Genomic DNA, 13,363 nt, shown 5'->3' with positions numbered 1-13,363 from the left:
GGAGTTTCACCAATTTGGCAACAATATTAAAGCAACCAATTGGCAAATAGTTTCAACCTTTTCAATTAAAAATGAGTTGAACAATAATACACAAATTGTTTTCCAAGGACAACCAACACATTCTCTCAGTGGAACTATACTAGAGTGCACACTTGGCGACACTAGCGCCAAAATGTAAAATAACGGCAAATTTGTACCCCGATTCGAAATCTGACAGCGCCGCGTAATGGCCACATTCCCAGTCATTTCAAAACAACCGTTGCAATGTTTTACGCAAACACACCTCATGAGCTTGGACGTCTGTTCTATGTGACCAAATTCAGAAGCTTCTGAATTTGTCATGATTATTTTATTGTGAGCTAAAAAGTGTTTACATTGCGCTAAACTGGCGCCAATACTGCTAGAAAATGTAGTCACAGAGAACAGACGAACATGCTCGAACAAAATTGCTTCAAAATCTTGTGTAAAGGGAAAACAAGCTCAGTAGCGACAACGACGGTGACTTTCCCACTCAAAAACTTGTTTCGACACCATGATGGCGCTTTCTGAAGAAATATTTCACTAGCGCACCTTTAAATTTTCCTACTCAGACTCTGAGCAGTATTTGCTTAAATAACAAGATGTTTATGATTATTTCACTAATCCAGCAACAAAATTTGAGCAACCCATTGATAATAAGTTTCATTATTTTCAATAAGAAACAAGTTGAACAAGAATTCAATGTATGTTTTCCAAGTAAAACCAACACATTCGCTTGGTGGAACTATACTAGGGTGCACACTAGGTGACACTAGCGCCAAAAGGTAAAACAACGGAAAATTTGTACCCCGATTCGAAATTTGACAGCGCCGCGTTATGGCCTCATTCCCAGTTATTTCAAACCAACCGTTGCAATGCTTTACACAACTGCACTACATGAGATTGGACGTCTGTTCTCTGTGGTGTAGTGTCGCCCAGAATTAGCAAATATGTAAACGGGCCATTAAGGCTGTATCCTAGGCTGTATCTATATCCTATTATATATTAAAGAGTTGAAATATTTCCTTAAATTTGATCGTGATATGGTCAAATCAATTGATACACAGTGCTGGTTGTAAAGAGAGGTCGAGGAAATATCCGCCATTGCTCTGTTGCTACTAAGATGGTAATCTCACTTGCAGTGCATATGCTGATTGGTTTTCAGCATCTTCAGTGCGATAGAACTCGAGATTACCATGTTCAAAATCGCTAGGCAAATAGTTAGAAAGAGAGGCAAGATAGGAAAAATAACACGGCGTCCCGTTTCACCTTAAAGGACTAAAATTTGGCATAATCTCTTCGATGATTGTTTAAAGCAAATAGATTTCTATTTCTCAACTGTCTGGTTGAAGCATGAAAATTCATACACGATAGTAGATTTGCCGAGTCAATGCGTTGCGATACAATATCATTCACAAATGAGACCATAGCAAATTCGCGGCGTTTCTTCAAGGTCTGGATATCTAAAAGCAAACATCGAGCCTTATATGAAGGCAAAGGAAATGTGGTCCAGCCTAGATTGCGTAAAGCATATAAGGTGAAGATATGACGAAGCCACACCTCGAATTTTCAAGAGCACAGATCTGAAGAACCAAATGTCCGTTTGCGCTGAAAAAATGATCGATTGGTTACCCGCTAGTGATGACCAATCGATCAACTTTTCATTATTGTGGATTTACCGGCTACTTGTATTCTACCGGTTACTTAAGTAGCCGTTACAAAGTAGCCGTTTTCATATAAAAATCAACTTGATTGTCAAAAAATGAATGTCGCTGAGTAGCTAGTGGCAACGAGGAACAGAGCAAAAAAATTCTTGTAATATCACATCATTTTCGATGCACATCAGTCGATTACATCCATTCTACGCAGCAAATCAGCCGCCACAGCTTGAAAGTGGGTCTAGCAATCGCTAGAACCGGAACGATTGATGAATCATATATAAGTAAAATATTGGCATGGATTCGTACACTGATCTGTTGATTGAGAGGTGTATCCCTTACCTCTCGGCTATTTCGCCGAGTTAGGAGGTAGATGATAAATATGATACTGCTTCTGAGTGTTTGCTGGAATGGGTTTGTTGACACTTTCCGGTGCCAACCAGGGTGTACATAGTGAGTGTGATAAATGTTGGAAAACGATGTAACCGAATGAAATTACATTCAAAAATGGATACATCGCCAGAAATTACGCGCCTCGATATTACAAAATTATTTGCTGTGAATAGCGCATACAATAAAAATGTTTAAAATCATTTCTAAGTTACTCTTTTTTATAAAACGGCTACTTTGGAGGCCATACTGAAGCGACCGGTAGAATGCAAGTAGCCGGTAAATCCACAATACAAACTGACATTCGGTTCTACAGATTCGTGCTCTCGAAATTTCGAGGTGTGGCTTCGTCATATCTTCACCATAAGAGAAACTGCTATTGTATTGATTCAATTCGTTCTTCATGTGTTATCATATAGGGAGACCAAACTATACTACAGTATTCTAGAACCGATCTGACAAAAGCTATGTACATTGTTTAAATCGTATATGGATCCTTGAAATTGTACATATCCGAAACGCTTTATAAAACCCAGCATATTTGTTGCTTTATGGATTATGGCATTATAATGGTCAGTGAATGCTAACTTAGAATTAAGAATAACTCCTAAATCTCTAATGGTGGACAACATTAATTTAAAAAAATCGGTATTGCTAAAACACCCACCAAACGAAAGCTAAGGGTCCCCCCTTTCATTTGAGACTTAAAGGAGAAAGTTCTATCGGCGGGTCTAGAACAATTTTTTTTTGAAAAAAATGATATTTTTTCTTTTTTTTTTCGAAGAACACATTTATGACAAAACACTGTTTTTCCATTGCAAGCATGAATTTCCGACGATATATTTTTTATATTATGTGTATAAAAGCACAATATTACCATGTGAATGGGAAATCCAGCAGATGACAGTTTTGTGTTTATGGACAGTGTGGTGAAAGTACTAGAACAGTGAGTATAAAATCGAGTTATATGCTGTTCCTTTGAATTCAAATCTAGATTCCAATAATGTGTTTGCATCCTTTGACAGATGCGTATACGTCTTTAGGGTCTCGTATTTGACTGGCACCAGCAGGTCACCAATCGACCACCTTTACAGCATATACCGTCATTTGGTTCTTCAGATTTGTGCTCTTGAAATTTCGGGGTGTGACTTCGTCATATATACTCCTTAAACAGCTTCTCAACTTCAATGCGCGTCTGGTACTCAAGACACATGTTTTCTTTCTTCTTCTTCTTCTTCTTGGCAAAACGTCCCTACAGAGACGAAGCATGCTTCTTAGCTTGTTCTATGAGCACTGTAGGAGATGTAATAAGAATAAATGAAAGGATTTGTTTGAAATTTTCTTATTTTATCTCCTACAAGCACTCCCACAGTTTTCCCAAGTAACCATGCTGTTGAAGCTGTACGTATTGCATATTTAAAGCACGTACGTATGTATATTGGCATGCATTGCCCTACATTAACCATTAAAGTCAAATTAAAGTGGCAAGTGGCGCCACTATAGCTGACTTACGATTATACTGGTAGCCAATTACTATTTTGCATGTGTATAGCGTGTGACTTGCACGAAAATACTGCATGCTCATTTAAGTCGAGGAAATTTCTTTCACGAAAAGGTCCTGGACTGACCGGGAATCGAACCCGTCATCCTCAGCATGGTTGTGCTGGGTACTCACGCCTTTGCAGCTGTGGCTTTATGGGCTCGTTATCAAAAACAAATCATCGGTGAACAAAATCGGTTTACTGTTCTGGTCACTCCTTGACGCCGGTTTCCATCTGGGTGGTAGTTCATGAATATTTGAGAGCTTCATCTGATCAGCCTGATCTCTGGGTTTTGCCCGCAAATATTCAGCAACCTCAGCAACTTCATGAGCAGTGTTGCCACAGGTACAGATTATTCTGTAAAAGTACAGATTTTTTTCAATTTTTTGGTACAGATTCTGTACGGTACAGATTACAGATTTTCAGCAAAAGGTACAGAATGGTACAGATTTTTTGAAATTGAGAAAAAATCATTAAAATTTAAAGTTAAAACATTTTTAATACTGATATTTTTGTTCTTAAAGTTCATAAATTGGCAACAGAACACGCAAATTAAGTGTTTTTTTTTATAGTTTAGCCTGAATGTAATGCTCTTTTTTGTGTATTTTAAGCGATTTTAAATCAAATGTGGTACAAATTTGGTACAGATTTTGGGTACAGATTTTTCGAATGTCTGGTACAGATTAAAAAGATTTTTGAGCCTCCGGTACAGATAAAAATGTGGCAACACTGTTCATGAGAAGTCTGAATGATGTTCAACAAGTTTCAATGTACTTCAGCTTTAGTGCAAACAAGCTGCTTGCCTTTGATCATCTTCTTGTAGCATCTAGAACACAACTGCAACGAGCAATTTCTTTCTGCGTCATCGATAGTAGCGCTAGATCTGCCACGTTTGCCCTTTATGAGGGCCGCAACTCCATGTAGAAGGTTTCAAATAATATGTAAGCTCATAGAGAGTAAATCTAATGGGTATATTCGCCACCATTGAATGAGATAAATTTAAATGAGCAAATCCGAACTTTTTTGTGGGGTAGTACTAACTGCTATCTCTGAAATCTTTCAGAAAAAAGTTTTCATAATATCAACAACCTGCAAGTAGAAACAAGAACAAGTTATGAAATTTTCAATCTTTTCTGATTAATATGTATGTGCTCAGACATATGTACTTTAATGTAAGACATGTGTATATGTCAATAAAGCTGTAGAATTGAATGAAAAGTTGCTAACTCGTCTATAATGCCATGATGCTAGCAGAAGATGTGGAGCGGACCTGGTGTGATGGTTAGAACACATGACTATCACGCCGAGGACCTGGGATCGAGTCCCACTCCCGACAAACTCGCAAAATGTGAGTTCTTCCTTCGGAAGGGAAGTAAAGCGTGGGTCCCAAGATGAACTAGCCAAGGGCTAAAAATCTCGTTAACACAGATTTAAAAAAATAGCAAAAAATCAATCAATCGTTAGACATGTAGCTTTAATTATTCTGTTTTTGTCAATTGAGTAAGGCTACCTGTTCACAAAGATATACTGTTACTAATATTTTTTATGTCTAATTACCCGTTATTAGACAATTTTACTAAACAAATCTTAAACAGTGAATATTAACGGCTTTCGATGATAATTGTGGCGGAAAAACACTTCTTTAAACACAAAACGTACTCTTTGGTTTGGTTTTCCTCGTCACTTAGGGAATTGTTGTCGTAGTTGTTTCTTTAAAAGTAAGGAGCTATACCTAACTACAATAGTCTGAATTAACTAAAAATGTTTAAGTCTTAGGTACCATAAAGGTGCACAAATTGAACAAATACCGACATGTGATAATTCTATCCGAGCCACGGCATACAAGGATATAAGACAGACCATCACATTGATAAAATTGGTGTGGATTTCTAGATCGTTTTATTCATGCTTTTGAACGATTTAAATTGCATCATCAAAAAAATTACCTTCCAAATGTTGTGCCCCGTTATCCGAGCTACTTTGATGTATGTTCTATTTTTGTTGACATTACTCGGCCTACTTTGATCGTAAAACTGTTAAATCATAAGACACTGTCAATAAAAAGAAAGAAAATTGCAGCCGCAATAACTATTTCCACATGTATAAAAAGCGAAGTTTATTTGTATATATGCCCAGATACTGCTGAAATTCCATTGAACTGCCTTAAATATTTTTTTTTTTGCACTTTATGTTTAAGCAATATTTTGTAAGGAAAATTTTTAATTTTTGATTTGACCCGTTTACTCTTTTAAAAGGACACGTTACTAATGGGCGACCTCATACAAGCCCATTTGACTACTCAAGGTTGAAAAAAGAAAAAACACAAGCCTCAATGATAGTAATATTTGAAAAAAAAAAAATGTTCTAGACCCGCCGATAGAACTTTCTTCTTTTAGTCTCAAATGAAAGAGGGGACCTTCAGCTTTCGTTTGGTGGGTGTTTTAGCGATACCGATTTTTTTAAATAATTTTGTTCTACCAGACACACCGTGATTCTGTCACACTTTACAACTACTTGATTTCCTAAAGATACAGTTATAGGCAGTGTGGTATTTCAGATTGTGAATTAACAAACACGTTCGAGTCGTTCTCCAATCGTATATATTCTGTTTACTCGATTTCCCACAGATACAGTACAGACGAATCACTACCAGATAATATCACCACATTTCCCCTTCTTTAAACAGAGATATTCCACGTAATTAGTAATCTAAAATGCAATCATCAAAACGTTTGGGTTTCCTGATTTCACGCTGTGACCTATTCCGATGATCGGGCATCTCCTGATCTATGGGGACCTCTTCGGATGGTGGATCCTCAACTTCTGGAATCGTCACATGCATATTCCCAGAACTCGTTGGATTTGCCTCATTAAGCGATTCTGCATTTGTATCTTCATCGTCGTTTTGACCTGTGAATAGAATATATTATAAAAATAATAAAAGGTAATAATACCGATAGTCATTATACCACTGTTCCCAAACACTACTTTTTTTAGATGACTGGAGTTCCTGTCGTAAGACTTTCCAGTTTCGTTATTCTGCACTGTAACACGAGAACCCTGCTTTGCGGCCACTGTCATCACCTTTGGGTTGAACGTAGGCGTTAACTTGTTCCCTGGAAGGACGTTCTTCATGTACACTTCATCCCCAACATTCAGCTCAGATGGTTTAGCTCTGCGTCGTAGATCTTCGGTAACTTTACCCTTTTCCTTCTGCTGTAAATCACGGTCTCTATACTCTGTTGGCGGCGCTTCAGTACTCAAATCTCTCAAAGTCGGTAATTTAGTGCGGATGTTTCTTCCGAACATCAATTCTGCTGGAGTTTTTCCAGTTGTGCTGTGTGGAGTCGAATAATACATCGACAAGTAAGTAAGAAGCTCTCGCTTCCAATCACGATTCAAAACCTGACTAATTTTTAGTCGTTTCATCAAAGAGCGGTTTTGGCGTTCCACAAGGCCATTCTCTTGGGGCCAGTACGGCGTGGTTTTGTTCAGAATAATTCCTCTATTGCGGCAATATCGTTCAAACTCCACACTTACAAACTGTCGTCCGTTATCCAGGGTTATTGTTCGAGGAAAACCTAGCCTTACAAAAATCTTCTCAAGCCGTTCAGAAGTCTCTTTGGCTGTAATTTTCTGCAGTATCTCTACTTCTTTATATCGACTGTAATAGTCAATAATTACAAGAAGATAATCTCCAGAGGGCAATGGACCAAGGAAGTCTATAGCAATGTCGATCCACGGAGCCTCTGGCAGTTTGCGCCTTTCCATGGGTTCTGGTCTATCAGGTTGACCGACTAGACGGCAACCTTCACAGCTATCTACTATGCGGGCAATAGACTCATCCATTCCAGGCCACCAATACGATAGACGCAATCGTTGTTGCATTTTGGTTCGACCTGGGTGTCCCTCATGAGCCAGTTGTAGCATCCTCTGTCTCATGCTTGCAGGTACAATCAATCTGGAACCTCTTACTACCAATTCTCCTACTTTGCCGAGCTCGTTCCGAAACGCGTGGTAAGCTTTGACAGTGCTTGAGGTATAGTTCCATACTCCTCGATCAAGATATTCTCGCAATTCCCGAAGTTCGGGATCCTCACTAGAAGCTTTTTCCAGCTCACCGATATCCACTGCTTCCAACTCAAGTACATTACGTACATAAACATCACAATCTGGATCAAACGGTTCCAGTACTTGTGATTGAGCAAGTCTTGATAGAGAATCAGCTATGTTTGCTTTCCCTTTACGGTAAACCACCTCGTAGCTGAACGCTTGTAAACGCAGAACCCACCGTTCTACCCTTAAACAGGGTGACGAATCCGGTGAAAAGATTGCTTCCAAAGGTTTATGATCAGTTTCCAATTCAAACTTAATTCCGACCAGATAAATTTGAAACCGCTCAACCGCCCAAACTAAAGCTAAAGCCTCTTTCTCCGTCTGGGCATAACGCTGCTCCGTTTCGGTCAAACTTTTGCTAGCGTACGATATGACCCTTGGCATTCCTTCGAAAAATTGCAGAAGCACTGCTCCCAGTCCAACTGGGGAAGCATCGGCGACAACTCTAGTTTTTAGTCCAGGATCAAAGTGCGAAAGTCGATCGATATGACTTATTGCTTTTAGTAGTTTATCGAACGCTTTTTGTTCTTCCAGATTCCATTTAAAAACAGCTTTGTTCTTCGTAAGTTCTCTAAGAGGGAATGATATTGTAGCAAGGTCTGGGATAAATGCACCAACGTAGTTGACGAGACCCAAGAAACTTCTGACCTCCTCACAGGTAGCTGGTGCACGGAAACTTTGAAGAGCCTCTATTTTACTTGTAGAAGGAGTCATACCGTCTTTATCAAATTTGTGTCCCAGGAAGTCGATTGCAGTTAGTTTGAATGCACATTTGTCTTGATTCAACAAAATTCCATAATCTCGCAGCCTACCCAAAACCTTGCGGAGTTCCTCATCATGCTCCCGCTCAGTTCTGCCTACTACGATTATGTCATCAATGAAATTGATGGTATGGTCACAATCCGACAGAATTTGTTCAATGGTCTTTTGAAATACCTCGGGTGCACAAGATATTCCAAAGACGAGTCTCTTGTAACGGAAGAGACCTTGAGTAATGAAACAAAACACCCAATTAAAACATTGTATATTCGAAGCAAAAGTCATTCATTTGTTAGTTAAACTTACCTTTGTGAGTGATGAAGGTTGTCAGAGGTTTGCTCTCGTCATCTAACTCCAATTGGTGGAAGGCATCCTTGATGTCAAGCCTGGAGAAGTAAACCGCCCCATTGAGCTTCCATCGAACATCTTCGATCGTCGGAAGTGGATGCGTCTCGCGAAGAACTGCTTTATTGACTTGCCTCATATCGATGCACAGACGTATATCACCGCTGTCCTTGATAACCACGACCATCGGTGACACCCATCGACTAGGCTCAGAGACCTTCTCAATGATGTCTTTAGCCAGTAACTCCTTAAGCTTGTCGTCCACACGCTCCAACGTAGCAAAGGGAAGTCTCCGAAATCGTTGAACAACTGGCTGGACGGATTTGTCAACCGGGATATGTATTTTCACACCACGAACACTAGGAAACGGTCGAATGCTGCCAACGTTCTGTAGAGATTGTTGACTAGGAAGACCGACAACCAAAACTCCCAACTGCTGCGCCGTGTGTTTGCCGAGCAAAGGCTGAGGCCCATCTCTCACTACATAGAAACGTGCGTTTGTTTTTAGTTCCTTATTTCCATCGTTAATGATGACCTCTGCGTCGAACATTTCTAACACCTCCAGGCAATCTCTCTGTGCGTACGCTTTGAACTTCTTGTCCGACTGGTTTCCCCTTGCCAATGTCTCCACACCGTTATTCAGCATCATTTCCCAAGTTCTGTCATCAACAATGTTCGAATGAACACCGGAATCTATCTGCATTTCGATGATAACGCCTCCCACTTTAACCCATACCAGCTCTTCTGAATCATTCGCCGAAGATACCATTTCGACAAGTTCGATATTTACTTCTTCTTCCTCATCAGCTATCGCGTGCAACCGCCGAGGGGGAAAGGAAGTACCTGTTCGCCGTTGTTTCCCGAATGCTGTTGCACTAGGCTGAAATGTTTGACTGTAATTCCTTTTGATAGCAGACTTCGTCGGTGGCTGATTACTAGAACCTGTTGAGCTTCCAGGTTGACCCATACGGCTGAAACAAACTGCCCGGAAATGTCCCACCTTTCCACAGTTGCCACACGTTTTATTCCAAGCAGCGCAGTTTTGTCCAGGTCCGTGATTTTTTCCACAGAATTTGCAATATGCTTTCACTCGTTGCACCGACTCAGTATTTTTACTCACCGCTGGCAATATCGCTTGACCGCTGATCTGTTCGCTAGCAGAACGGGATGTCTCGAAAGCGTTCACCTGTTTAACAACTTCGTCTATTGTCAAATCCGTCGCCTGTAGTAGTTTTTCACGGAGAGAAGCTGGGACAAACTGGAGCATTTTGTCAATCACAGCTATGGAAGAGCTGTCAGTGGAGGTTTTCCCAAAATTGCACTTCGAGGCGTGTGTTTGCGTCCTCATCAAAAACTTTGTCAAACTCTCACCGGGTTCCGGCTTCATAGCCCAGAAAACGTAACGTTCATGAGCTTCGTGTCGCTGTGGAGCAAAATAGCTGTCCAGTTTCTCTATGGCAATGGCATAACAATCGTTATCTTCCTTCGCTTCAACGTCTGCTCCCGGAATATTGAAGAAAATATCCTGCAGTTCAAAACCACCGTGAGCCAAAAGCGAATCCTTCTTTTCAGCAGCATCTTCGACCTTTGCAGCCCTGAGAAAAATTTCAAAACCGCGTTTCCAGGTCATCCACTTTTGCCTGCGATCCGTAAGCGGCACATCTGCGCAGGAAAAAGGCGGCAAACTTGCGAACATTCGAGATTTGTCCATCCCTAAATAACAATCTGTTCAGTGTATCGTAAAGCAAAAGAAAAACATTATTTACCTGATGTTTCGAACGTCCAACTAATCTCGAAAAAAACAATCAACTTCACAGAGCCTGGTGTCGAGAAAACAATCTTCGCCCCAATCTCAGTATCAAAACAAAACACGATAGCAAGTATCAATCACCACTTTCACGTCGTGGTAGCCAACGTCGCTGTCAAGTCGCGGTAGCAGCCGCGCTGTCCCGCCGCGGTAGCAATCATTCACCACTTCCCCGCCGTGGTAGCCAATGCCGCTGTCAAATCGCGGTAGCAATCACACCACTGTCTAGACGTGGTAGCCAAAGCCCGCTTTCTCGTCGCGGAAGCAATCGATCACCACTATCCTGCGTGGCAGCTCTTCTCTTCTCTCTCACACTACCTCAATACTCGACGACAGCAGAAAATGTCGTCCCCGACTCAATGCTATAGTCAAAATGAAACACTCATTCATTACAACAAACCGCCTCTTTTTCAGAAAAATCAACTTACCTGCGACAAGCTGCCAAGCCACACGTCGTAACCAATCGGTTCCAGGCAAAAATATCCCACTCTCGTTGCCAATTTGTGGTATTTCAGATTGTGAATTAACAAACACGTTCGAGTCGTTCTCCAATCGTATATATTCTGTTTACTCGATTTCCCACAGATACAGTACAGACGAATCACTACCAGATAATATCACCACAGGCAGTGTGCTATCAAAGACAAACAGACATATTACTTAGATGAAAATTGCTTCAAAACATCGTTTGGCATCTCAATAGCACCCTCTATATTGCTCAATCCGAAGCAGTCATTTGCAGGCTTTGCAGGTGTTGTTTCCCTCGGTTCGATGTAACAATTTTGCAGGTGACGACTCCCCCGTGGCGTCATTTATTCATAAAATATGAATGAAGGTTCATGATCGAGTCGTTTTATGTAAACATTGATCGGCGTCGCGTTCATTTGTCTTTAAAATTGAGAGGTGATGTAGGCACAGCAGCGCCACCATGACACATGCGAGCACAGTCCGAACCACACTTTATTTTCGAAATGACCGTTAAATCGTGCGATGATTTCGATTTGAGTAGTATGTCTGTTTGATAGGGGAAAGATAGTATCATATCTAAACTCATCAATATGGGCGTCGAAAAGTTGGCCATCTATCTGCACCGGTTGATAGCCACGATCTGGGAAACCAAACAGCTACCGAAGGAGTGGAAGCAAGGGATGATTTGCCCTAATCACATCATGACATCTTCAGAGTGATCACCATTCTGAATGCTGTCTACATTGTGCTATCCAAGATCATCTTTCGTCGTCTGTGACCTAAACGAATGAGTTCGTGGGAAGTTATCAAGCCCGGCTTCATCGACGGCCGGTCGACAACGGACTAGATCTTTACCCACCGTACGACAAATCCTTCATAAATGCCGTGAATACCAGGTCCCAATGCATCACCTGTTCATCGAATTCAAAGCGGCATATGACAGTATAGACCTCACAGAGCTATGCGAAATCGTGGACGAAAACGGCTTTCCTGGGAAGCTGACTAGACTGATGAAAGCAACGATGGACGGTGTGCAAAACTTCGTAAGGATGAACTATCCAGTTCAGGGGTTCTCAAACTTTTCCAGCTTGCGATCCACTTTTGATTGAAATGGAATTTGGCGGCCCATATAGCCGAGGCGGTAAACGCACGGGTATTCAGCATGACCATGCTGAGGGTGACGGGTTCGATTCCCGGTCGGTCCAGGATCTTTTCGTAAAGGAAATTTCCTTGACTTCCTTGGGCATAGAGTATCTTCGTGCCTGCCACACGATATACACATGCAAAATGGTCATTGGCAGAGGAAGCTCTCAGTTAATAACTGTGGAAGTGCTCATAGAACACTAAGCTGAGAAGCAGGCTTTGTCCCATTGAGGACGTTACGCCAAGAAGAGAGAGAGAGAGGAATTTGGCGACCCACCATTACGTATTTTCAAAACATTTCAGAAAATTTTAGAAAATTTCAACTGGATTTGATCATTTTCATTGTGATATAAATTTATTGGTGTGTCAAAAATCAAGCCTAACTTCACCAAACACCGTATGTAACATATGTAAACAAAGGTTTTTCACATGAGGCGCTGAATCTCGTTAAGGACCACTTGTATCACACGTTCCTAAAATGCTCAATGTATGAGTTGCTATGGAAACAGCGAATTTCCCCTCCGTTTTTCTCCGTTCGTGAATTTTGTTAGATACGGTGTTTGGTAAAGTTAGGCTTGGAATATCCAATCAAGGATTTTGCGTGTTACGAAACCCTTTTTGATTTTTTAATAACAGTGTTTTATTTGTGTTTTGAAAAAGTTAAAATAAAGTTTAAGTGCCCAAATATTCAGTTTCCGTGAACTCCATGCCTTAAGTATTTTAGACAAGTTGACTAGTTTCATTACAGATTTAGCCATTCTAATTTTAGGCAATATTTACAGAACTTCACAGATTTTAGAGATTCTATCTCACATTTTTGGATTAAAGAAAACATGGAATTTCTAAAATTTTTTTGGAGATATAACGCCAATTGTATCCCGATTTTTGTAAAAGTTTAGATAACCGAAATTAAGAAAAAGTTTACCAAAGAAGCTAAAGCATAAGTTCAGCAAAACAAACAGAAGATTCGGAGGAATTTACCAAACGCTTGTTTTTTTAATGTTTTTTTAGTATTTTGATTTTTTTTCTTAAATATAGCTGCTGAACTTGGAACCATTTGTTATGTGTAAATTTGTCTAAAAAGAGCAACTACAAGTAATAACTTGAACTCATCTTTT

General features: G+C 40.4%; 1 protein-coding gene across 4 annotated transcripts; it reads right to left on the bottom strand.

Moving 5' to 3' along the window:
- Positions 1 to 6,190: 6,190 nt before the first annotated feature.
- On the bottom strand, positions 6,191 to 11,254 carry LOC115258749 (uncharacterized protein K02A2.6). 4 transcript variants are annotated; one of them, XM_029859125.2, is made up of 3 exons: positions 10,594 to 11,254; positions 6,577 to 10,540; positions 6,191 to 6,517 (listed from the first exon to the last, which is right to left on the bottom strand). In XM_029859125.2, exons 2-3 carry the CDS (start codon positions 8,765 to 8,767, stop codon positions 6,309 to 6,311), a joined length of 2,400 nt encoding a protein of 799 aa, XP_029714985.2. In that variant the 5' UTR covers positions 8,768 to 10,540; positions 10,594 to 11,254; the 3' UTR covers positions 6,191 to 6,308. The 4 variants fall into 3 exon arrangements, 3 of the variants coding, with proteins under 3 accessions (XP_029714985.2, XP_062706642.1, XP_062706641.1); XM_062850657.1 differs by having other exon boundaries at positions 6,577 to 10,996; positions 11,063 to 11,254; XR_009997533.1 differs by lacking the exon at positions 6,577 to 10,540 and having other exon boundaries at positions 11,063 to 11,254.
- Between the last annotated feature and the right edge of the window lie 2,109 nt (positions 11,255 to 13,363).

Source organism: Aedes albopictus, chromosome 2, assembly GCF_035046485.1.
Source record: "Aedes albopictus strain Foshan chromosome 2, AalbF5, whole genome shotgun sequence".
Taxonomy (NCBI): domain Eukaryota; kingdom Metazoa; phylum Arthropoda; class Insecta; order Diptera; family Culicidae; genus Aedes; species Aedes albopictus.
The sequence above is the reverse complement of the archived record's forward strand: the minus strand, read 5'-3'. Positions and strand labels throughout refer to the sequence as shown.

Bases quoted from the DNA above. Each gene is read 5' to 3' on its own strand.
- LOC115258749 (XM_029859125.2), bottom strand. From the start codon at position 8,767: ATGACTTTTGCTTCGAATATACAATGTTTTAATTGGGTGTTTTGTTTC. The intron at 6,518-6,576 runs GTATAATGACTA...TTCTATTCACAG, and splicing joins AGTAGTGTTTGGGAACAGTG to GTCAAAACGACGATGAAGAT.